Consider the following 27,234-nt stretch of genomic DNA (forward strand, 5'->3'; position numbering starts at 1 on the left):
GTTAATTATAACATACCAGGGTTTGTTTCTTTTACTATTGTCAGTATGTAACTATAAAATGGACAGACTTGCTAAATATTAAACTCAGCGTTTCATGTACCTTCTTTAGCATAGTTATATTTTACCATCCCTAAGTTTGTTTATCTTCTTGATAAACTCCAGCAGCTCACCACTAGCCTGTCAGAGGTATTTTCCACTTTAACCTTTTGAAAAATAAAAGCTTTATCATATGACAAAACAGACAAAACTGAAAATCTCATTAAGAGTACCTTAACATGATCTAATTAATGGACAGAAGTTCAGCCCAGCAGCATTCAGATACTTATCTGATCATCTGGTTTGCTTTTATCCACCTCAGTGTAACTCCCAGCCATCATATCTGAAGAAGAGCAGGATGTGGTACAGATTGGAAGACATGTCCTTTAATGAACAACAGTCCTCTCTGAATGGCTGAGTATTTGCATTACCTCATCAAATGGACAATAATTCTCCACTGTGAAATTTCCAGTCCAACAAAGCAAGGGGATAGTTAAGCCAGAGCTGTCCTCTTGCCAGATGTAGGTAGCAGCAAGGCATAATTTGCTAGCTTTTCATGTTTTCTCAGACAAAAGATTCTGGCCATTTTGTATCAGACAGACCACATTTCTATGACTGAAGAAAAGGGTCTTAGGAAAGGAGTGATGCATCCTTCCTTACCACAGACCAGGTATAGCATGAAAAGATCAATCCCCAGAACTTCAGCCCTTATCTGCAGAGGTGGCAGCTATAGAGAAAGGTGTAGCTACTCTCATTTTAGAAGCTGCAGCCACACTTATGATGTAGCTGCCAGTGTGCCGCTGGTGCTAACAAGAAGACTGCAATGTGGTGGTAATAGTTCATGTCGGGTTATGGCCAACAGCTGCCCTAATCAACAAGCATGTCAGCTGATACATATAGATATAGATATATAAAAAGTTATTTAAGCCAATTAGGTCCAGTGGAAGTCAAGAGTGACTTAATCCTGAAGCTTGTTGTTGAGACAAGCTCCACTGAGGAACTGCACTCACCAGCTGGTGACTGAGCAGGACCTGGGTGTGTGATTGCTGTCAGTGACTTACTGACTGTACTGCCTGAGCTCACATTAGAGGGAAAAGAAAGACATAGTGCACTCTGAGGGAACTCTGTCACTATTTACTTCTCTTTCTTATTAGACTTCCCACTGGCAGCATTGATGCAGCAGAGGACAGCCGAATGGACACCCTGATACTGGGTGGCTGCTTAGAATCTAAGAAAATGTCACATTTATAGTGAAGGAGGTTCAAGTGAGTGGTGTAAAACCTACAGAAGCCCTTAAGCCCACAACACAACAAATGGAAGGAGCAAGTGAGAGTAAGAGCCAATAGGACCAAGGACCACATACAAAAAATTTCCGTTCCACAAACATGTTTCTTTCTGTGGTTTATGAGCATAAAGACAGGAACAAATGAAAAATGCCATGAAAACTTAACATCTGTCTTTCTTGATTAACTTATAATGCATTAATTTGTTTTTGGACAGTAAACCCACAGAAAATGTTTTCTCTTTTCAAGACACAAACCACTTGGATAAGGATTTGCAGAAATTCTTATTTGTAATGTGCATGTTTTAATTCAAGGTTTAGTAGGAAGAATAATATAAGTATCTTTATCAAGGCAAGTAGTTCAGGCCAGAATGATGCTTAATTCTAACATCAAATGTTGTCAAGAAAAGTCTTTAGAAAAACAAGTTTATGTTTGTCCTTTTTCATGGAGAGTTTTCCTAAAGCTATGCATTGGCAGTGTCAGTGATAAGAGAGGATAATACTTTATGGCACATAAAAAACTTTGATTCAGCAGTGCCCTTGCAGCCAGAGACATTTATTTCTGTGGAACTTCTACAGAACTCAGCATATTGAGTAGTACTAGTAGCAAAGACAGTACACAGCCTTCACCCTCTCCTTTCTACCATAAGGAACCACTGCCATTAAGGAGACAACTTATGCGCCCTGAACACTAAGATGAAAAGTGGCATAGCACCTCCAAGTGAAATGTATAGAGAGAAAAGCCTAGCAAATGTAGATGCTACAGGTGCTAGGATAAAACAGGAATTAATGCAAGCACTGTGACATTAGAACTGAACTAAAAATTACACATTGAGGTGGCATCAAGCCACTCTCAACATTCACCTATTTCTCCTTCAAATTTAATTAGAAGGAATTTCTAAAGAAAATAGATCCCACTAGGCCACTTTCTTGAAACATATAGATGCTGTCTTAAAAAATCAACTAAATGGGAAATTTAGGCTATTTGGTTATAACTTTTTTCTACTTTAAAACTCAGGCAAGCAGAAAATAATGCTCTACAACTGATTCCTATTTAAAGGAAATATATCCATTTCCAAAATCTTCATATTTTCAGGATGACAAGACCAAAGTGCATCAAGCTATTTCAAGGTACACATCTTGCAGCATTAGCTGCATTGCTGATAGAAAAAGCCTCTTAGTAAAGGCATATTCAGACCCTGGGGAGAGTTCCATAGAACTGCTGAGTCAAAGCATGTTTGATTTGCTCTTTTTGCTAGCAGACAGACTTTCAGCACAAATGCACTCTCTCTGAATTCTTGGCTACATATTACACATATAGGTGCTAATAGAAAAAACTATGGATACCGATTTTTTTTAATATAAAATCTTAATAGTAGCATTAAATAGAGAATTTTTCACAGTTGAATAGATACATGTTAACTTAGATATGGTTTCTAGAGGTGCAAATATTATTTATCTATATCTGTAGTTAAAAAGGAGTAACGTCAGTTATATTTTCAGGCTGCAAAAAAATTATTTTAATATAAAAAATAATCCCAACACACATTTTAAACCAATGTCCTTTATCCAAACCTAAAATGTACCTTTAGATTCATTGTCCTGACTGCAGTGCCATTTCTAGATCAAGCTTGAAGCTGATGTGATGTGATTTGAAGTTGGACTTGATCTGTTGTCCATGCATATGAAAAGGCACCACTGCTTAGAGAGGCACATTTATCACAGAGAAAAGCACTATCAGCCCCAAGAGGACTTAAAACCCCTGCTTTCTCTGCCTGTAACTTTCAGAAATACATAGATACCTGCACATGGCCACGCTTGCATTTCTGCAGCATTGGTAACTTCCAGTTTTCTTTAACTTTTCTCACATTCAGAAGCAAGCTGTGCAATTACTATAAAAATTGAAGCCAGGGCTGATCAAAATTAATTATGAACTGTGAGATGGGAGTAATGAAAAAAAGGAAGAACAGCAGAACAGCAACTGAGCTTATGACATTAAAAATACAAATAACAGGCAAATCTATGTCTCATCCTGACAAGCGAGGCACTCAGCATATCTGTCATTCCTTTCATCATGCAGATTACTTCTCAGTAGCTCTCGACACATAATACTGCAACCCTTTCTTTCTACCAAATTTCTGCAAGAGCTGTCAACTCTTTGTAAAACTTCTAGATAAAACTGGTTGGAAAATCATATTTCATAATTAATCTATTTAAGAACTCCATAGCTTTAAAATATTTTCTTGTCTTATTTTACAGTGACTTTTTTCTTTTTAATTAGCATGAAGCCTAGTTGCTTTTTACCAGGAGAGAAAAAGTGCCAAACATAACAGATCTAGGAGAGTGGAAAACAAACAGGTGGGAAAATTAATAATAAGTATTCATATTTACACTTGCTATGAAAGGAGTCTTTGTGTTAGAGGAAGAGAGATAATACATGGCATGCCATCTGGTTTGCCTGGAGATGGGACAATGAAATTTTCAGACCACAGCTGATCCCAGACAAGACATTATCAACCCAGTGCTAGAATAGAATCAGCCCATGGACAAAGAAAAACAGGACAAAGCAAGAAGGTGCTTCATCTGGCAGGGCCAGAAAGCAGTGCCACTGGCAGTCACATCTGCAGGTTCAGATGGGAGATTGGTGTACTCCTTGATTTCATGTTTTTGTTAAGCTTTTGCAGCAGGATCTATGAATTAACACCTTCAGCCACCTCCTGCTAGGAAGTGTCTTATGCTGTTGAACAGAGCTGTAGTCACAAATGTGTAATAGCAAGTAATTATACCATGTTTCCAGCATGTAAAACATGTTGAAAATATCCCTTTGTCATAACTCAGGGAGAGCAAAGGTTCCTTCCTCTTGAAGTATCAAACAGACTCCACTCAGATACAGTCAATTGTCCAAAGATAGTTACTCAATCTATACTACTCATGCAAGCTTATAGATTCTCTCAAAAATGGAAGGAGTCGCTCACACATGTGCCTCTGTAGAGGCATACAGATAACTTGATGAAGAAATGATGGGACACAATCTGGAGTTGGCCCTTTCCCCTGGAGGACTGTAAATGACTACATCCCTGGTGCTTACATGGGAAGCGTTAGTCAACCCAAGATCCCATTTCACTGCAGCAGAGTCAAGCTAAGGTTTTCAGTTATTATTTTCAGAGTGATAAATGACCAATCTCATCTTATACAGACCAAGAAAAATACTAGTTGTGGAGAGGGAAAGTGTTCCATGGGTTTGGTGACACCTTCTACCACAATGATAATTAGAAGAGTATGAAAGAGAGAAAATTATTTTTCTTGGATGGCTTAATGCTGGGCAATAATTTCTGTTAAAAACAGGCATCATAGCATCATTACATTTTAAGTTTGAATTCTGAGCTTGTCTGTCCTGAAAGAAGTACACACTAGAACATATCTTAAAATAAATTTTAAAAAGCCAAATAAACATACTGAACAAACCACACAAACTCAAAACAAAATCCTCTTTCAAACTCAGTTGTCCCGTGGGAACTATATGCAAGGCAGCATGTGGAGCACACATGACAAATGTTATTCATATCACTCAGAAAACTGCTGAGAGGGTTTTGGATATTAAAATAATTCATAAAGGAAAAAAAATCACTGAAAGAAACTCTGGCTTTCCTTTTATGTTAGCTTTACTTAAAAAAGATTTAAATTTCTGGATGCTGACTGACTCGTGTGATTAAAATGATATCTCCACTTTCATGGAGACATCTGTACATTCACATAACACCAGGTAATACAAATTCCATCCACTCTAGGGGTTCTGCTATTCTGATAAAGTTCTCTCACTTCAACACTTGATTAACAGGATGGACAGAACAATGTATATGTAGCTACAGATAAAAAAATTAAATTCAAAAATTATGCTCAAACATGGTATCTCATTTTATCCCATAAAAGTATGGAAACACTTTCTGGTATCTTAGCAGTTAATCTCCATATTAGCATATTTCTGGTTTTAGTAGTATCAATATTGGACATGAACTGAAATTAGAGAAAACACAATGGTTACAATTAATTATATGCAAAACATTTAAAAATATTTATTGTCTTTCCTGACTGATAAAAACCCCACCACCATATATTCAGGTATAGGAATGCTTGAGCATTTAACTGGAAGTCTTCCAAAACAATTTACACTATCACAGCAGATAAGTGATATCATACATACTCTCTGAGTATTTATTTAATATAAATTCCAATTTTTACTTACCAATCCTGCACAGCATTGAAAGAGTCTTCATTTGTGATGTCATACATTAAAATGAAGCCCATTGCACCCCGGTAGTAAGCTGTGGTAATTGTTCTGTACCTCTCCTGGCCTGCTGTGTCCTGAAACAATAACAAACAAAATTTTTACATTGCACATAAATTGACAACTTTTTTTTTCTTTTATAGAAAAGCAAGAGTTGTTGTACAGCTCTGTAATCCTGAGAATAAGTAGAAATAGGTGAACTCTGCACTGGATCATAACAGGAGGGACATATCAACTCTGTTATGAAGGTAGAGTGTAGAGCAGCAGAAAGGCATGGCCCCCTGTCGGCCCAAATATTCTGAATCATTAGTGGTTCAGTTTATTCACCCTGAGAGCTGGGTAAGAACTTTCTCTTCTGATCCTGCCTTGTACCTTTCCAGTGTGACAAAAGTAAAATCTTGATGAAATGCTGGAACAAAATAGCATCCTTAGGAGCTTCATTACAGAAAAGGATGGTTCCCGAAGCCAGGAAATATCTGGAACAAAAAGGCAATGGCTAATTGCTCTGTTCTTGTAATTTTATTCCACAGGTGCTCATGTCAGTGAGCACCAATAAGCTTTTTGCTGACCAAAAAAATAAAAAAGAAAAAAGACTGTATGGCAGTGCTCTTAAAACAAGGATGATATCTGGCAAAAAAAAAAGTAAAAAATTGCTAGTAGTCCCTTACTTCAACCCAGTTTTCTCCCTCATCTTAATCAACTGTCTTTAAAGCAAGAAATGTGGAAATATAAGTCTTATCTCCTACTCCTTGCTTTCCTTATTTCCATTAAAAACTTTTCAGGGTAGCAACTAGCTTTTAATATATTTAATGCAATATCCAGAATAGTGTTTAGTCTAGAGAAAAAAAGGCTGGCAGCAGGTCTCATTAATGCTTTTATTAATATAATATAAATATTTCAAGACAGGTGGCAAGAAGATGGTACCAAACTCTTTTCAGTGGTTCCCAGTGACAGGACAAGGAACAATGGCCATAAATAAACTAAGCATGAAAAGTTTCACCTCAGCTTGATGAAGAACTTCTTTACATTGAGGGTGGCACTGGAGCAGGCTGCCCAGGATGGTTTTGGAGGCTCCCTCCCTCAGGAGATGCTCAACCCCCACATGGATGTGTTCCTGTGTCACCTGCTCTGGGGGACCCCACACTGGCCCAGGGGTTGCACACTGATCTCCAGGGGTCTTTCCCAACACTAAGTATTCTCTGCTTCTGTAACACAACCACCTATGTCTGCACTAAAATTGAGACATAACAGCAATAATTGAAATACAGGAAATACATAACTATTTCATGTTCCAACCTATCTATTTAATATTTTAAGCCATTAATATTAATAGCACTACAGGAAACATATTTCAGTGCAATCCTGTAATTAAGAGATCATCTGTGCACACTCAATTTTAACAAACTGTGAAAATTAATATAATTATTTCCAATGTTTTTTCAATAGCTAGAAAATTAAACAGATAAATCCATTTAATTTGTCTTTCTACAAAGAAGACTAACCAGTAACAAACATATTTGGTATGTTTTCTGAAATAGTTTCCAGTCTAGAAGTACTCCCTTGTGAACAAAAGAAAAATAGGTTAGGTAGGCCTCCATTTCTGCATATATATCATCTATTTGATAAACTAATAAAATAATAAAAGGAGATTCCACATGCAACAGAAAAGACTTTTAGATTAAAAAAAAAATCCAAGGTCATCACTGAAACTAACAACATTAGGTAGAATATATGATTCCTGTTCATCCTGGATTACAGTAAGTGCTGCTTTGATGTAGTTTTCAGTGATTCAAGATGGAAAGCTAAAGTAGTAGTTAGACTTTAGCAGGTCTCACATGACGTTTGGTTACATCTTTGTTGGAAAGGCCAGACAGATCTAAACTGTTTCTGTTTATGCTCTGAACAGCCTGAGCCTCTACCAGCTGTGGTCTGGAGCTTGGATAGTTGCTCCCAGATGTTCTGGTGTCCCTGAATATAAAGATGTGCACTAAACCTGAGCATATTTCATTTATGAAAAAAGTGGGATTTTTCCACTTTTTTTTATGTTTGTTGGTTTGTTGTTTTGGTTTTGGGGGTTTTTTGTAGTTGTTGGTTTCATTTATTTGATTTTTTTTTTATTAGAGAAAATATCTGGTATGCACAGACACAAAATATGGCCCACAGCAAGCATTCAGCCTGTCCAGGAGAGGATTTTCAAATTTTATCACTGTCTATCTGCATGTTTTTTAGTTAAAGACATGTTTGATTAGAATGTATGATAGTGTGAAAAGCAGGAGGCCACTCTTACTGAAGACAATTTTATTTTGCTCTGGGTAGTTTCCACTGAAGCCTACCTGCAGATAAGAGTGAGAAGTCCTAGCAATAAAGTCATTAGTCAATGATGCTTTCTGTCCCAGACACCAACTATTTTCTGTTCAGTGTAAAGCCACGTAGGGTGGGCTTCAGAACTCTTGATTATAAAAATAAATAAGGAAAATTAAAAATTAGTTTAAAGGATATCAAATCAAGATAATAAAATCCTTAAATGATTTTACACAAAGGGGCAGGAAGCTGCAGATGAAGATCCAAACACATACTGACTTTGGGACAGAAGATCTTTGTCTAGACCCAAGTTTGTCAGTCTGGGAAGGAACTAGGTATTTGGAGTTTTTCTCAAATTCTAATTCATAATTCTAAATTCATAGCTAATGCTATGTTAGTAGGATGATATAAAAATATTTTCTAAAGTTATATTTCAGTATACATGACATAGATGGATGACCATTAATAAAGGGGAGTATATTAGTTCCAAATACAGATAATCACATTCTTCTTTTTATTATATTATATTCACTTCCTATGGAGAAGCAATTAAAATTTTAATAGACCAAATGAGAAATTTATGCAGTAAAGTTTTTAGGGTCATGTAAGAAATGAACCCAAATATAAATAACCAATGTGTCACAACTTTCATGTCCCACACATTCATAAGCATGTTCTTTGCATTCAGACAAGAATATCTTCATAACTGCCCTAAGGATAGGTCCTTTCATATGATCATCAAGGAACTTAAATACCATTTGACAGGAGAGATAGTATACAAGAAAAATAATAAACTTAAACATTAAATATTATATTTTACTACACTAATTTTGTTTATTTCAAACAGATAATATTATGTACATCTGTTTATTAGCTTTTATTCTTATGGAAGAACTAAGCAGAAAAGAATTGATTTCCCAATTTTATCATATTTCTAGTTGTACATCACAATGATTGTATCCTCAGATACTGTTATATACTTGTACTTGAAGAAAACCTTTTCCAATTCAGGTGGGGTCACTGCCTGCTGCTATGTTTTCTTAGTCTATTTGGCAAAACCATAAATTGGTCTAAGATGACTGTCTTCTTAGATTTAAATTCTAAAATACAGCATCTGTACTTCCACTGACTGATGTTTATTTCTAAGCAAATGAAATAAAATAAGCCCGAGGAAGAATATTATTGACTGGCATTTTAAACAAGGCAGTTCATTTTTATCTTTGATGAGCAGGAAACAAGACACATATATCATGTTGGTGTCTTCTTCATTCATGTAGTTAATGTCTGGTAAGAACAGATGATTGTTCATTAAATGAGTGGAAACGCAGAGAGGCATGAATGAGGGTGAGGGAATGCTTTATGAAAACTACCACACACAAATGACAAAAAAAAGTATTTTAGAAATCTTAGACAAAACACACACACAGAGAAAACTCGGCAGCTACAATAAGTATTTTCAAATATTACATTCACTTTCATAAATTCAATTTTAATTCAGCTGCACTATTCCATTCATTTCTGGTTAGCTGATCCTATCTTTGTGGATCTTTTTAGTAAGCATCAGATTTTAATTAATAAATCACATTATTATAAGGTTTAGTGGTCACAGTACTTGAGAAATTGTCCATACAATTGTGCATTGTATACAGCACATTAGCTAATAGCCCACAGTCTTGATTATTTGGAAGACTCTGACACTTGTACAGATTTCCTTTTCATGTTTTGATGCCTATAGTATGCTTTGTTGGGCTTCTTTTCTTAATTGATTTTTAAATGTATAATAGAAATTAGTCATCTGCAAATATTTTTGTACTCCAGATCCCAATATATATGATTTCATATTTAAAAAATTCATTGTTTTTTGCGAGGGATTCAATAGCTAAAAGTACCAGTAAAAGTCTTGAACAGGGCACATACATCTGTAGAAGCGAAAGAAGAACAGTAGAGGTATAGATTGAATGTAAAATATCAGGTTCTGCCTCTTAATGGAGATACCAATTTGGTCTGCTTTTGGCCAACTCTCCTTTCAGTCTTCCTGGTCATATATGTATCAAATGATAGGCAGACAAATAATTCCATATTACCTTAGCTCTTCATTTGAGTTAAACTGAAAGCTGTGGAATTTGACATACAATAAAACAATAAGCAAAGATCTGATGTTTATACAGTACCTACATGAATCAGTGTTTGTCCTGTGCTCCACTCTTTAATAATGCCATGATTCTGATTGTTGCTGTGGAACTGCTACATAATTGGAGGCTTTATTGTATGGGGAATGCACCAGCTACTGACAATGTTCCCAGAGGAATGGAGAGATATCATGTAATAGCCATCTGTGAAAGTAGAAACACTTGAGGAGAGGAAGCTGGCTGACTCAAGAGGAAATCATATGTTTCACATGAAGTTAAGAGTTCAGGGGGCTGGAAAATCTCAAAATACAAACCAAGGTTCTGATAGTAATCCTGGATATTGTATATCTTACTTGCAAAGTACGGTTATCTAACTCAACAGAAGTAAACCCCTCCTACTGTCAAGTGCTGCTAAGCTAGATTTCATCAAGAATGTTCCATACCAGCTTAGACTACACCAGTGTTTTTGCAATGGGTTAAATCAGACACTTGAATTCATCTGCTGTGTGCCCTCCCTCTCACCCTCACCTAGCACTGCACCACTGACAGGAACAATACTTTATGCAAGTAACTTGCAAGGGGAGTTGCTCATTATTAACATTGGCCGTTCTGAAGGTGGAAACAAACAGCATTTGGCAGCAAGAACTTTTAATGAGCCTGTCATGAGAGTTCAGCCTGCAAAACAAAAATTTATTTTTTAGCATGCTTAAGTGATTCTGTGCCTCTGCATTTCTGTTCTGTATGCCAAACATACAAATATCTTATTTAGATCCCCTTTCTCACTACAAGTTTTACTCATTTCATAATACAGCTTGTTCTATGTGCCATAAAACTGGCACGAGCAGAGAAGGATTTCTTGGGTGGTGTTTATATCTCTGCTTCACATCCACATCATTTGAAGGCAAGGCAAACAGAAAGATAAAATTAGAAATATGAGTTGGGTGAATCCTAAATTTGCAGGCCAAATTTTTCTAATTCAAATTACTCTTAGAAGATAAAGAAAACTGGCACACCAATCAAGAGCCTTAGCTCCCTAACAAGTTTCATTTTTCGTTCCTGCTGTTGCTACCTTAAGGTGATTTATATACTCAATCAAAGAGATTATGTAGTTCTCTAATTTTTCTCATCTCTCCTTAGGTATTTCTGGAGTCTTAGGGAAAAAAGGATAAAAATAAAAGTACGACAAACCACAACCCCTCCCAACCAGCCAGCCAATCAATCAAAAACCGCCAAAAGAAACCCCAAAAGCCAAATATTCACTCCCCACTCCTTAGAACCAACTAAAGAAAAAAATTTCACCCCAAAAAAACACCACAAAACAAACAAACAAACTCTAAAAAATAAAAACAGACAAAAAACCAATCAACAATCAAAGAAGTTATTCAAGGAGGAGTAAAAGAGGATCTCTGCAAAAATCCTATTGAGATAACACCCAGCAACAGCAGCTGTGGGTTTATATCAGAAGCAACTGGGCAGGGCACAGAGAAAGAGGACAGGGAGAAAAGCTGCTGGAGCAGGAGGAGCTGATTATCTCGGGAGCACTGTTTCTCAACAAACAGGCACATAGAAATACAGACAGATGAGCCCTTACAACAAGGAAAGGAAAACACACATTCAAAACACTTATTTTAGCTAAAGTACAATAAAAAAGATGTAACACAGTGTATTGTCAATTCAGTCTTTGTTTATGTACATATTCTCTGTCAGCAGCTCTTTCCAAATTTCTCATGGCTTTTGTCTCCCTGGAAGTCTGCCTTTTATATTCATATGTGTATATATATATATATACACACACGTATTTATAGTTGTATAAATATATGACTGTAACCGTGAATGCACACGTGTTTGTAGAAATATATACAAGCATTTGGAGCTTGAAAAGTCAGCTACTGAGCTTGCCAATACATACCTGCAAACCTTATGTGCTAACCCTTATAACTCGCCACAAAATCAGAGCTGACAGCTCCTTCCTCAAACAGGAAGGATGCAGGAACATGGCATGGCTAGCTGGAAATATCTGGGATCAGAGCAGTGGGGAGAGATATTATTCCAATGTGCCTGCAAAAAGGGGCCTGAGGGGCTGGCAGGACAAAGGTACAGCAGAGCCTGCATTGAGACACTGGCTCCTAGAAAGGAGGAATGCCCTCCTAGAAGAGCTGGCACTGGAAAAGTATTTTACTGACATATTAACTTCCTCCATCTGTGGAGCTGCTCATTGCATCTGAAATTAATATAATTTTAAACTTACTTTTTTTCTCCTTTCCTGTTCATTCTTCTCCTTTATTTTTAAGATTCACATATACGTCCATTCTCTGCAGATCAGCTATCATGCCTTCCTGACACACAAAGCTGAGGAAAGCAGTGTGGCACTGTCTCCTTTCTAGCCCAGTGGAACTTGACCTCAGCTGCCATCAGTTCTGGCCTCAATTTTTGAACCATGCTGCCATTTCAGTGCATGCCCCCTCTTTTCCCACCACAGGCCGTAGCTTTATCCTGTCTTCACCTTGACTGTCATCTGTCCTAATTTGCTGGATGTGAGGATTAATTCCTCCGGTGCTTCTTCCCCATCTTTGGACATGCATTGGATCAGTAGAACTTGGCATTATCCATAAAAGCAAAACAAATTAAAATACCCCTTTATATTTTTACCAAAGTTCCTTTTAAGTTTTAAGAAGAATTTCTCTTTGGAAAGGCTCAGCTTTTGCTTTCAAGATATTTATTTTTTTTTGTATTTTATGACAAGTGTTACAAAATCAAGGGTTATATACTACTACCAAAACCACATAGTGGAAACAATGACCTTATAAAATCTAATTTTCAATTCATGTAGTAGTAGTACCATGTAGTAGTAGTACACTTCATGTAGCAAGTATATTTAAGAGTCACATTAAAGGGTAAATGGATATTGAAATGCAGTTTGTCATCACATCTACAGGGAAAAAAAAGAGATAACTTTCTATTTGTATTATTTTGAAACACTTGTAAATCAAAATGTAAAAATTTCCTCACCTTTTCCAGTAAAATAATGAAGCAACAGAGAACCATTCTGAAACAAAATGGTTCTATACAATCCAAACCAACAAACTTGTAACAACTATCTTTGTTTTACAGGCAGTCATTACCATTTGGGAAGCAGCACATGAAAAAAAATGTGATATTCTTAGTTTTGTCATGTTTCGTTTTTTAAAACTCCTGCTCCCAGTCCTGAGATTGTAAAAGAACAGCAATGGTTTTTTTGTTGTTTTTAATCCTTATATTCAGATACCAAAAATGTGTCATGGTGCATAATGAAAAAAAAAACCAACAAAACTTTTAATATAAACTGAAATTAATGTCTTATCAATAAAATATTTGCTAAACCCAAAATAAGTTCAGAATACTGAAATTGCATTGAATTTTGGAAAGGCCTAAGCTGATCAGAACAACATGCATTTCAATGAAAAGAAGAAGAAATGTAAGATCTGTGATAACATTACAAGGAACAGTAATCTTAAAAACCTTATACTCAACTACAGACAAGCTTCAGATTTTAGAGAGTGTCCTTAAACTCCAGGAGTGTATGTGGCAACTTGGACGCTAAACAGTGGCTGTCACACAGTGGGATGGGTATGGCTGGAAAGGTCATTCCTAATGCTGTGAGACCTATGCCTATTCCTATTAGAAGAATAAGAAGAAGAGCTGTTTCATCCACAGATGAAACATACAAAGGCATAGATGCCTTTCATTTAGCAGTGAGCAGAAAAAAATCACTGATCTATATTAGAAGTTAACAGCCTTAGAGACAAGTTGACTACTATCATATAAAAACAATGTTGAGGGATATTGAAATGTCAGAGTATACTGCTCTTCCCATTTCTACACTTTGATATATACTTACAAATCTTTTTGATTAACTGCTTTTCTCTAGAACTTTTTATTCACAAAATAATAACCTTTCATCTTTCTCTTCCCCTTGTTATTCATTCCTGTTCGGCATCTTTAACAGCTTTCTCTATTAATATTCATTATTCATTTTTAATTAACTTACCGTTATTATTCAGGATGAATTAGGATCCACTGATAGCAAAAAGTTTGACCAGCCATTTTGATAACAGTTCTATGTTAGTGGCTCATTGCACTGAAAAAATTTCCATAATAGTGCCATCATATTACAATATTATGCAAATATTCGTGCCCTGATTAGCTAACAGCACCACTTGGCTATTGAGAGCTAAGAAAATAACTCTTTCCTCATTGCAACAGTGAACTTAGCATATTTTGTTCTGGATGTTTTTTAGAAGCACTGTCTTATAACACTCCAACTCTAAGAGAAAAATGACCTCATAGTAAAAAGGACATTTTAAAACCATAAACCAAGCCTTCTTGCCAGAAACTCTCTCCCCACCTCTACTCTTTCTTGTGATAAGCCTCTCTGTTTAAATCTGCAGTGAGGTTTCTCTCATTGGGAACAAATTACAGAAACATTCCTATTAAATATTAATAACCTTCCAAACCTCCCCAGGAGTAAATGAATGCACTTCAAATCAGAATATTAAGTTTAAAAACATTTTTAAAGGCTCACTGGAATTACTATGAACTTGTACTTTTACAATATTTTCTTTTAATTTAAAATCTATAAAACTGAAAGGAGACAATTTGCAACACAGAACTAGACGCATTTTGCCCACTTTAATTAAAAAACTATAAATGCATTATTTATTGAAGGGTTCAGGCATGGCAGAAGTCCAATCCATCCAGAACTTATATAAGGGCTGCTAAAAGGCAGAACTTGGTGCTTTAGAATAAAAATACTGGGCTACAGTGTTAGAGTGCTACAACAGCTTCTGTCTACCTTGAGAACAAAATGCTGCTTTAGAGCTGTCTGGAAGATTCCTAGTAGGAGGATCTACAGGCAACTTCTGCATGTTCTCCATCTGTGGCACCATTGTCTCCTGGGGAAAGCATAAAGATACCAAAGGAAATTCTGGAAGTTCTTTGTTTATCAGACCTTAGGCAGGTATTTTATGTTCTAAGGCTCAGCTGAAAAAGCACTTGTTATTTTCTGGACAACCTCACCAGTGATGCATCCAAAGCACAGAATACACCACCCTCTGTCCACCAGCAACACAGTTCCTTCATGTACTTCCTGGGACTCTTCCCTCCACTGACTCAGAGCTATTGAGAGGTGTGTTTTCAGGATTCTCTCCACCAACCTCTCCCCCTTTTGAATCCTTTGTTTTCCAACAGTTTGTTATCCCTTTTTTACTGCACAGGAGTCCACCATGGCTTTCAGACAGTTATTGACACAAACATGATTTAAGAAAGACCACGAATCTGGCTCCAAGTCTTTTAGACTTGGAATGACTACTCTAGTTCTTTCAAAGCCAATCTTTAATTACTGAATCTTTCAAGATGCTGGAAAACACTTTTTCCTTATCCTTAATTATTTTGGTTTCCTTGTGCTAGAATTAAGAGGACACTTTTGCTATAATATAAAGATACTTTTGTTATCAATATGCTGCCAGAATTATCTACATGTAAGATTTATCTACCAGTTATCTACCAGTTTGGGGAAACTCAAAATTGGATCAAAGTCACAAAAAAAAAAGTCTCATCAAAGCAAGATGGAACTCTTAGATACACTATAAGCACTCCTAAAATCTCTTCACTAAGTAAAGAAAGTTTAAAGATGTCAAATAGATCCAACAATTTAATCTACTACATTATGTGAGAGTGGGGTTTTGTGCAAAAATATATAATTTTCATCCAAAACAAAAAGAACATTTTGTTCTTTTGCTTGTCAATAAATACTTCTGAACTATGGCTGCATATCCAAAGATCATGCTTAGAACACTTCTCTATTGTCCTCATATTTGGTGAGAGACATGTAAGTGAAGAGAGCACAGGTTTTCCTCACAAGAAAATAGTTATTGAGCATGAAAATGTGTCAGCAGCTGACACTGTTTAATGCACACCCACCAATCATGTCTGTTATTTTGTTATGGTTTAAAACAGTAAACTATTAAAGAGTGAGTTATAAAAAGAAGTTAAATACATCAGGTGTGATTAATGTATGAATCTTGAATTATTTCAAGTACAGTGCCCTTATATTTGCATTCTCTTTGTAGGGAATTCTGTCATAAAGTGGCGTAATTAAATCAGATATCATCTAAATTGCTGTTTAATTTGGCCCTTGGTCTCTCTTTTTCTTTTAGGTCAGACTGTTTGAGAGCTGTGTGTCTAGCATATGCATAAGCATATTTAGCAATTCTAATGACTTTGTAATTTTAAAATCAAACTTTGGAGAAAAAAACCACAAACTTACCAGAAAGTGTAACTGCCAAGCCTGGGAAGGGAAGGGAAAGGGAAAGGGAAAGGGAAAGGGAAAGGGAAAGGGAAAGGGAAAGGGAAAGGGAAAGGGAAAGGGAAAGGGAAAGGGAAAGGGAAAAAGGCAAAAGGAATTTCATTTGGAAGGGAAAGTCCCAAGAAAATTTCAGTTGAAAGAGACTGTACAACTGTCTGATCATCTCAGGCCTGTCCAAAAGCTACAGCATGATCTAATGAGCATTATCCAAATGACTCTCAAACACTGACAGGTTTAGGGGTATGGACCTCATCTCTAGGAGAGAAGGAAATATTATTCAAGAGTTTCTTCAATAGACTGAGCAATAAGTGAAGCAAATAAAAGGTATCAAAGGTGAAGTTTATTAACTAGGAAATTTTCCTCCTATATTTATATTTAAAAAAGCACCAGGCAAACAAAACAGCAGCAAGACCTCTACACTTCAAGGAAAAGCCTTTGAAGTTTTAGGAGTGTCCATGGAACCTGGCAAGAGAATATGGACTGATTCTTAACAGAAAAGTATGTCACAGACTTTATAAATGCATAGGTAGGCTGATGCACTTTGATAAAGAGACATTTCCAAAAATCTTGATGAAGAGAAGTAATTTTTATAAGAAATTCAAGCTTCAGGTGCTTTGCTGGATGATGACTATAACAGTAATCACATTCTGGATTAGATAATCACAAATATTAGATGAGCTAACAGTACTCCTTGGACTTCTAAGAAAATCTAATTTTTTACACATAGGTAAAGAAACAGAGGTGATGGCTAACAAAATATGAAAAACTAATATTTTACATTTAGAATTTCAGGAAAAAAGTGAAGTTCCTAATTCTTTATCATTTAAAAGTGATTAACATCTTTACTTTTTACATCAGTAAATAATAAGATTTATTATTATTATGAAATGAAATAGATCACATAAAAAGTTCATTATTTTACTGCTAAATTAACTGAAGAAATAATACTAGCAGTTGGGATTATTGATGCAAGGTTATTTCACTGGAAAATGCTGGACTACTCAAATCAACTTTTGCTGAAGTTTATGTTTGTGTGAAAGACTTTATTACAGCAGGTAATTGGATCAAAGTCCATCAAGGAATTACTGGCCAAAATCTTAAAATAACTGCCTCTAGAAATATGTCAAAGGATATGTCCCTGGATCTATAGAGATCCAGGGAGTAGAAGAATCATAAAAACGTTTCCTGAAAGACATTCTTGGACATGGAAAACATGCCTTTTGCTGTCTGGTTTGGAGTTCACATTTAGAGGCTTATAAATCACAACATCAACAAAGGCCTGAGATGCTCCGCCACTTTACACCTGAGAATTTATGCAATTATTTTGATGACTCACTTCTAATGTGTGATCCAAAAATGACAGATCCTTTTAGAATCCAAGGAGATAGATCTGTCAGTTTTCTGAGGAGCTCACAGTGTTTTTTATTTCACAGAACAAACTTTATCTTCCTTTGCCTTGTTTTTTAAGCAAGTGAAACAGTTAATTATGAGATCAATTAACATGACATTTCCAAGCGGAACACAATCGGAGAAAAAAAGTCTCCTTGCTTTTGTAAATACATAGTTGCACCGTATCCATTCTTAATTTTATTTTTGGTAACAAAATGTATATTTAACGACAGAAAAACAGAATCCTTAATTGTAAATTAATTAACTATTTAGAAAAAACCAAAACCATTTATGCTGATATAAGTGAAGGCATAGAATCCTATTCATCCTGAAACTGCAATGTCATCATAAGAGCTCAAATCAAATACCATATCAAAACAATGAAGAAATTTAGGCTTGTCAGGGTAGAAGGGCCTGAGTGAAATGCATCATTCCTTCCTAAATATTATATAATTCTTTTATTTATTAGCGGGCAGAATGATTGCCACAGTTTATTGGAAGTTTTGAATGCAAATATTTCAATAAAATGAAATGTTCTGGTATAAATAATTTCTAGAGGTAGGATTTAGATCATATATGATGAACTATAATTAGTGTTATTCTTCTGCTGAGATTCTTGAACGACAGGTGTTCTTTCAGAAATCAGAATTATTCGGTCTTAATGCATCATAAAGGAATAGGAAATTACTGTCTAATGGAAGCAAAAAAATGACCAGCTGTGAAATGTGTAGCAAGTGTAATTATAATCAGAGCTACATTAAAGCACTAGCTACTTCAAAACCAGACATTGGGCTTATATACAGTCAAAGAACAATCTAAAAGCAAATTGAGTGTAAATAACTTTGAAAGGGCTTTGCTGCCTACAGTGCACCACTGACTACATTGAAGTAGTGGATGTCTGATCACAAGAATTCTACTTTAATTTATACACTGTGATATTTTTCCTATAGTTTAAAATATCAGTAAAATTAAGAGACAGCTTCCCGAAAACCACCATATTCTACTACATCTCTATTCCATTCCTTCCTGGGAAACCTCTTGTAACTCTCACATAATAGTGGTTTTAGAGTAGTAGGAGGAGGAGTAATAGTAGTAAGGTTTACTAATTTGTCAAAAATATAGTCCCAAATGTGAGTGCTCCTGTGTACATATGGCAATTTATAAGTATATATACATATAATATGACCATATGTATATAACACAAATAATAAATATTTACTATTCCTATTGTGATATAAAGAGGTGTGGTTTTTTGTAAGCATGCCCTATATATAATGCCTTTATGTTAGGGAAGAAGAAAGCAAATTTTTCACGTTGCAAATTTGGTTCTACAGTCCAAGAATTCTTACTGACCTCCTCAAAGCATGAGGAGAAGGAAATACATTTCTCTATAATTGTTCCTTTATACATTTGCATTTCATTAACTATAAACAAAGAGAGGAATTACCTAAGAGAAGAACTAAATTCAGGAGTGTGAATCAGATCTGCAAGCATACTAAGACATTGGAATTATTTTGGATTCATATATTATTTACCAAAAAAATTTTTAAGTTAAGTGTAAAAGGTAGGAAATTAAATTACTCTTTTTCAAATACAGATTAGACTAAAAGTATTTCAAAAGCCATGCCAATAAATCCCCTGATAGAGCAGCTTTTAAGTACACAGCAGAGAACATAATACAGGTTCCTTAACAATGCCTCTCCAGGCTTCTTTCATTGCAAAAGACACCTTTTTTGGGTGGATTTGTATTTTTCCTTGACGCAAACTGTGCCTTTGCTGTAACCCGAATAGAAAGCCCAGCAATCTGTTCACTGATTCTAGTACTGACCAGCATATTAACTGGAAATTGCATTTACAGACATTAAGCCACATATTCTTTGATCCCAGATAAAAACTGGAAATTTTTTCTACCCTGATTTGATTAAATTGTGGGACGTGTTATTTCATTGTGCAGACATAACTGAATAATCATCCATCAGCTGACAAAATGCTTCTGTGACTGAAAAGGCAGACTGACAGCCAAAGGGGAGACTTGCATAAAGATCAAAGTGAGAACTGATCCCAGAAAGGAGGGTTGGGGCTTTTTCCTAACATATAGTTTCTACTATACTGTGATGGGAAAAAAAGTCTGCTCATTTTACATGTAAGCAGACTCAAAGATTGTTGCTTTGAAGATAATTTGCCAGGGTTGTTTACTAGGAGTCTCCATATAGGCTCCCAGGGGTCTCTGTTTCAGCCCACAGCACACAGCTCGAACAGAAGTTAATAATTTTCCTAAACCAAACTGCTTTGGATTTCACAATCACATTTATGGATGAGCAGGGGCAACAAATGAATGTGAGGAGCACATGATATTTTTTCCCATTCCTCCCCTTTTAATTTTCAATGTGATGAAAATATGTTCTTTGTGACACATAACTTTGTCTAAGATGGATATACTACAACCTTTTGGTTTCACATTACATTTTATTTGATGCCAGGTACCATCAAAGTTACTGGATGCTGCAGGAAGTATATGTTCTCCAAAACTGTGAAACCAAACTTCTCTAATGTACAGGAGTTCCTGAGTACTTTAGGTACTTAGTCTTCAAAACTGTGAATGAGGACAGCTCTGTAAGTCATCATTAGGTGTTCAAGAAGATTGAACAGGTTCAGGTGGTTCCAGTATAGATGTTCAGAATGAAGTAAAACATGTACTTTATTATGCAATGTATAGAAATATTAAGTTCAAACAATAATTAATTTATATTTTTAAATCACAAATTCAAACAAAATGCACTCAATTTAGCCACTTCATACACCCAAGAAGGATCTTAATCTCACAGAACAATTTAACTGAACTTGGAGCAAAATTACCAACAACAAAAATTACTGTCTGCCCTCAAATCTTTTATTAGACTTGCCATATGCTGATCTAAAATAGAATAACTAGAACATCAGAGTCACCCTGTATTTTATCAGAACATCTTGTGAATTAACAAGTCTTTGGAAACACTGCTGAAAATAACTCATTAAGTCCATTTCAATAATGTGTACCACAAAAGCATTTAATAACAAACCTATTATATTTAATTATACACTAAATATAAATTCTCCTTTAAAAAAAACAACGTATACAGATTCAAGCATAAAAATGTAAATTCCATTTTTAATAGAATATTTTAGACTAAATCTTAACAAAGAAAGCATATACGGCAGAAATATACTGTTTAAGATGGGTGATATACTTTCAACTCATGACACTCAAACATCTCTCTTCTCTGCTGACCATCACCCCAGGACTTGGGCAGCATGATCAGGGCTAGTGAAGTCTGAACTGACTGAAGTGTGGCAGGAAGTGTGAGCAAGGGTCTGAGATCATGATGCATTAGTTACAATAAATGATCTTGGGTCCTGATTGATGACCTAAGATCATTCATACTCTATTGTGGTCTCCTATTAAAACTTCACTGAATTGAGAAAGTTCAGAATTGTTTGGAGGTTGAATTGTTTGTTTATATTTTAATTCTCTAATTTGTATAACAGAATGCTGAAAACTAAAGCTAGAAAAATCTCTTTAGGCTGCATTTTTTCTTTCTCAGTGCTCAACACAACTCCTACACTTTGCTTTTAAACATTATGTATTTTCCCCTCTGTCTTCTCTTTGACTCTTAAAGCTCCTTTAAGCATTTATAACCTGTTCATCTGTAAAGAACAAAGAAATAGGTAAACTGCATACCTTCCAGGTGGAGTGTTTGAAACACAGAATATCTTGAATGAATTATCCATGCAGAGTGACACAGAATGTTAAATCCAAGACCTCTTATAATTGTGCCAGTTTTTCTCTTCCCTTCCAACTTTCCTTCTGAGAAGTGACTACATCCTTAGTACAGCACTCATTTGCCCCTAAAATAGTAAAATCTGCTGCATAGTATCATTCCATCCTTTCCTCATAAAGAAAGCAATTGCAACACAATGTCTGACTGAAAAAAAAAAGATGCCTGACACTACTATATTACTTACTTTAATTCTCAGAGATGTGTAAGGGGTATTTCATTAGTACACAAAAAAATTTCTAGTATTATTAAAAATTAATTGACATAGGGCTAAGCACTAGATTTTATGAAAGATACAGTTAAAACTGTTTACTTCTGTAAGTATAGATAATTTTTTCTAACAAGTATCATGTATTTTGCATCTAATAAGTATCTGTGGTTTATATATTACATACCATACAGAATAAACTTATGAATTGGATCTGTGTCATTAGGACACAACAACATAGTTAATGTCCTCTGACATTTAGCATATAAAAATGCATTCTATATCAACTTCAACAAAAATTTAGATAAAGATTAGATTATATTGCATTACAAAGCTTTTAAGAATCAATCATGACTTTGCCAATTAAAAACCTATCACATTCAAATAGCTTTTTAGTTAAGCAGGGGCCAGGATCATAAATGCTGCATATTTTTAGGGGGATTCTCATGCGTTTCCAAGAAAATCAAAATAATCATTTACTCAAGTTGCTGAAAATTGAAAATTTAGCATGAAAATTAGTAACTTCAAAAAGTAATTGCCAGCCGCAGTAATGAGGATGTGCTACAGAGTGAATTCAAGACCTATCAGCAGAAGGGGAATCTGCAAACATCCTGCTGATGAGGCTTTCTGGTTCAGCTCCACTGCAGCATCTTAGGCCTTCAGGCCTGCTCAAAGTTACCCTCTTCATTTTCGGAATCTCTTGTCCCAGCTGGCAGCCACTGCCAATACGTGACAGCACAGCATTTGTCAGTTTGGGGATGGCCAGCTGGATGCTCTGCTCTGGCTGTTCATCACACCTCAGTGCACTGAGAAGAGCTGTGCACTGCACAGCCCCACAGCATAACCAGCTTCTGTTTACTACCTATGGCACTTCATCCACTCCCTCGTCCACTCTACTATATTTTTATCTCATTTTCTCCCTGTCTGCTTGTACTGTGCATGAGGCAGCTTCCTTAGCTCTGCATTTAGCTCAATCTCACCTCAGTTTTTTGCTGTACTTCTGCTATACTGCTTACTGTTAGCCACTGGCCTCCCATAATAACCTGTAGTGAAGTGCCCCGTTCCACCTCTAATTAGTATCACACTGAACTGCTCAGAGCCAGAGCCAGGCACACCCCTGAAAAACAGGAAGCACAATATGGAGAGTGCTGCAAATAAAGAGCAGTACTATAATTGTGATTCACATTTTCTGTGCAAAGGTGTACAACATGAGTGATATGAAGTGGTGCTCTGAAAGTCATCTAATTGTTTGTTCTATGCTCTTTCCAACCCCTGATGAATGCTGCCAGAAGGCAATCTATAAATTACATTAACGTAAGTAAGGTCATTTGAACTACACAATATGTAGCTGAACACAAAAAAGATGGCCTAATTTGAAGAAATTCCCCACATTTAATAAAAGCTGTGGATACAGCTAATATCTATTTGGATATTCAAATACATGTTCATGTGTTTTGGGGTAATTTAGTTGTTAATACTTCAGTATTTGCTATTAGCCATTTCTTTTTTGTAGATACAACACATAAATACATGGTTGTGACCTCTCTCCCAAAACCCAGGGACCATCAGGTACGTCTTCAGTTGTACCACTGCTGTGTGGACACGTATGAAAGAGAATTCAAATGTCACTATACAATCCACACCTTTCTTGCCCGGCTAACAAGACATGTACCCACCTTACCATTTTTAATAGTCCTCTTAATGATGCAATTATATGTGTGTAAAACTTTCCCCTACTGTCTAGGTCAAGCCTCTCTATTGTTATTGTAAATATATTTGGAAATGGCAAACCAGGAATGCCGATAATTAAACCCCAAGGAGTTTCCCTTAATACAGCTTTTGATGTGCTGACAGTATTGAGCTCAGCACAAAACACTGCAGCTACTGCCACCTTTCTCGTGGAAACCTCAGTTCTGTGATGGTTATGGTGTCAGTCACCATTTTTACATGGTAACCTCACAGATCCAGGCAGGACATAAAAGAGATCAAAGCCTGGAGAGTCCAATTAATTAATACCCACCTTTCAGGAAAGTGCTCTTATCACTTGACTCTCCACACCTAGTGAATGCCCTTACTCATTTCTGGCCTTAGGAAAGGAACACAGACAGACATTAAAGGAGACTTAATGTCTTCTACAGATAAACACAAGACTTACCTCCAGAGCCTAGAGGTTGGACTTTTTGTATGAAGAAGAGAACCATGTCTCTGACTCCTTGCAGCAGTTAGCACTGATTTTGACTCCATAGATTAGGAATAAGCTGGTTATTCAACATGTAGATAAAGAAAATAAAAGCCACTTAAATCTAGCAATGTTTTAATGCATTTATTGAGTTAGAGGAATGGATTTCTGAGCTAGACTTTGCTGACATTTACTTTTTAAAAAATCTGTTCATAACACTAATACTATTTTATATATCCTACAGAGAATTCTGGGAATCTAGGGAACAATTAAAAATAATAACTATAATAAAATTCCTCTGCATTTCCAATTCCTCAATTTATTTTTAACAATTTAATACATTTTTTTAACCAAATCTAGGCTCTCTTTTCCATGAAAGGTTAAAACAGACAATCTTTTATGTTTTCTGTTTTTATGCTATGACTTGTGTAATAAATTCATGTAAATACAAACACTAAAAAAAAAGTTATAAACCTCTGCTGCAGATTAACAGCAAAAAACCCAATAGTACATCCCAGCGTCTATATGCTGGTGAATAGCCACTGAGCTTTGCAGAGAGTTCTTTCATAATCATTTCATTAAATTGGCCATGTTTTCACCACAACTGACATGTGCTACTGTACCATGGTTATTTAAATTTTGAATAAAAGCAGAAAGAGTCAGTCCCTAATTTAATCAGGAAAAAACAGCAGAAATCTTGAATGTGTGACAGTGCCACTAGCTTACAAAAAAACCCAAAAAATAAAATCAAAGGAGGCCAACATTTTGACTGTTTACAAAGACATGAGTTACTGGAACTTTTGTTTTGTAATAGGAAATTTGAGCTGCCGATTCTAGATAAGCATTGAAATTCACTATTTATTCTTTAAATAGACTAACTTTTGAGCTGAAGCTTTTTGTAAATTAGAGAAATATCAGTAGCTCATAAAATACCTATTTGATTTTTTAACATCAAGGATAAAAAAACCCCAAAATCTGCATGGAAGATTAACTCTTAAATCTTCCCTTTTTTCTTTTTATTTTGTGTTGGATTTGTATAGTTTCCATGGTGGATATTTACTTCACTAGCACACCAAATATTGTATTGCAAGTTTAGCCTGAGCTAAAGAGGTCTGTAAGTCACTACTTTGTAGAGTCTAGTAAATGAACTAAAATAGAGAAGGTTTTTCCCACATATATGTAAGCTATCATAAGAAATTTTTTATAATTCATTTGATTGACAGCTTTCTTTCTAAGCTATTACAAATATATACTTTTCTACATTGTGCCTTGAGGTAGAGAACTGAGTGAAAAATACTGTAACATATTTAATTTATGTGATTGTAATTCCACACTATCTACTGGAATTGCACTTCAAACCCAGATAATGAATACATGTTTCTTACCTAAGATAAGCAGCTAATATTAGCTTGGTTCTTGGTTTTGTTCATGACCCTCAAGGCTGACAATCTGTCAGCATGAAGGTTTTCATCACTTACATTAAGGGGGTGCTTTGTTTCTTGTCTATATAGTTCTTCTAACAATTAATAAGAGATTTATTTTCCATTTAGTTAAAATGGAAAATTCTGTGATTTAAGTCATACAGCCAACATATGTCTAAGAAGCACTGACCAAGTCTGCTACAATTTACGGGATTAAAAAAAATACTTACCTCTGGTTTTTGAGTTGAGAGTCCACTATTTTTCCCTTTGTGGAGGCCCTAGGCACCCAGAGCAGTGAATTTTAATTATTTATGTTTCTAAACACGGCACAGGCAGACTACCATATTTAAAATTATCTCTCTGTACATTTTTAATTTCCTTCTTGTCATGAGTTATTGCAAGGTTTTATATTTATATGGATTTCCAGCAAGATCATCAAGCCTGCTGCAACAGATGGATCATTTGGAAAGGGCTGTAGAATTAAGCTTACCGTACTTCCAGAATAATTTTAATGATAACAAACTGATAACAACTGCTTTGCACTTTTTTATTCTTTTAGAATAATCTAATTCCTCAAACAACAGATCAAATTATTGTGAATTCTAGCAGAAAAGCATACATTTATTTTAATTCTTTATTTTCCTAATGAATTTTTGTAAAGGTGGATCGCATTACAACATTTGTATTAACATTTGCATTACCAGCTACATATTTTTAATCATCAAGTATTGCTTATTTACTGTTTATTATGTAAATCACTAATGAAATTATCGTAACACCAGACATTAAAAGAAAGAGCCTTTTATGTCCATTAAACTAGCCACATATGATAGGCCAGACATCAGAGAAATTACAACTATTTTTAGCAATATTCCCACATTATCTATCCTGAGAAACTCATCTGACAAGAAAAACAGAAAGCACCTTTCCAGGAAGAAAGCAATATCTTTGTATCTTGAACTCTACAAAAATGAGACAAGGACTGATTTCTTCATGCTACAAGGTATCTACCCATAGCTTCCTGCTAAGGGAGAGGAAATGATTTAGACAGTCTCCTTTAAATATGGATAATTTATTCAAATTTAGCTCTTACTCAAAAGCTCATAGGTAAAAATATGAAAACTGTTTCAATTTCATGAAAAACACATCAACACAATTGTCAGCTTTAATATTATGGCTATTTAACTGAAATATTAAAGTTTTATATTTCCCTTTTATGAAGGAAACCTCTATTTAAACAATTTTAAGATAATAACATGCATGTGAAGCCTTTTTTTTTTTTTTTTTTTTTGAGGGTTTTGGGATTTTTTCTTTGTTTGTTTTGTTTATGAGGAGTTGGTTGTTGCTGGTTTTGTTTTAGACAAAAGCCCTGACGGTGATACAGCTTGTATTATACCTCAGTACAGAAAATATTCATCTTCTCTGCATTTGTCCATGTCTCAAGAATAATAGATAATAACAAATCAATACATGTCCACTGCTTTCCATTGGAACAACTTAAATACTAAAAAAGTAGTCTTTTGGTGTATTATAGATTGATTTTTAAATAAAGCATGTCTAGTGAAGACTTGTGGAAAATACATTAATTTATCAGAAGAACAGGATTCTGCTAGAAATTTTGTCTTTTTCAGCTGTATTTTAGGAACTTCTGAGTTATTTGCTAATGACATTTATGGTTCCATTAATATAAGAGAACACATGGGAGTATAAAACTGATCCAGATCCAGAACAGGCACCTTGGCAATCTTTTACTCAATTACCTGGAATGTACGTTTATAGAATTAATTTGACATCATAGTTGTACATAACTTGCTGGATGGCAGACACTACTGATTTAATTGGTAAA

At 35.3% G+C, this 27,234-nt stretch overlaps 1 protein-coding gene across 1 annotated transcript in view; it reads right to left on the minus strand.

Annotated features, from left to right (window-relative positions):
• RAB3C (RAB3C, member RAS oncogene family) overlaps nucleotides 1-27,234 on the minus strand; it is a 119,368-nt gene that overhangs the window by 57,170 nt on the left and 34,964 nt on the right. The window contains exon 3 of the mRNA XM_059492146.1: nucleotides 5,562-5,680. Within this exon, the coding sequence (XP_059348129.1) occupies nucleotides 5,562-5,680 (119 nt within the window). The remainder of the gene's footprint in view (nucleotides 1-5,561; nucleotides 5,681-27,234) is intronic.

Source organism: Ammospiza nelsoni, chromosome Z (genome assembly GCF_027579445.1).
Source record: "Ammospiza nelsoni isolate bAmmNel1 chromosome Z, bAmmNel1.pri, whole genome shotgun sequence".
NCBI classification, from domain to species: Eukaryota; Metazoa; Chordata; class Aves; order Passeriformes; family Passerellidae; genus Ammospiza; species Ammospiza nelsoni.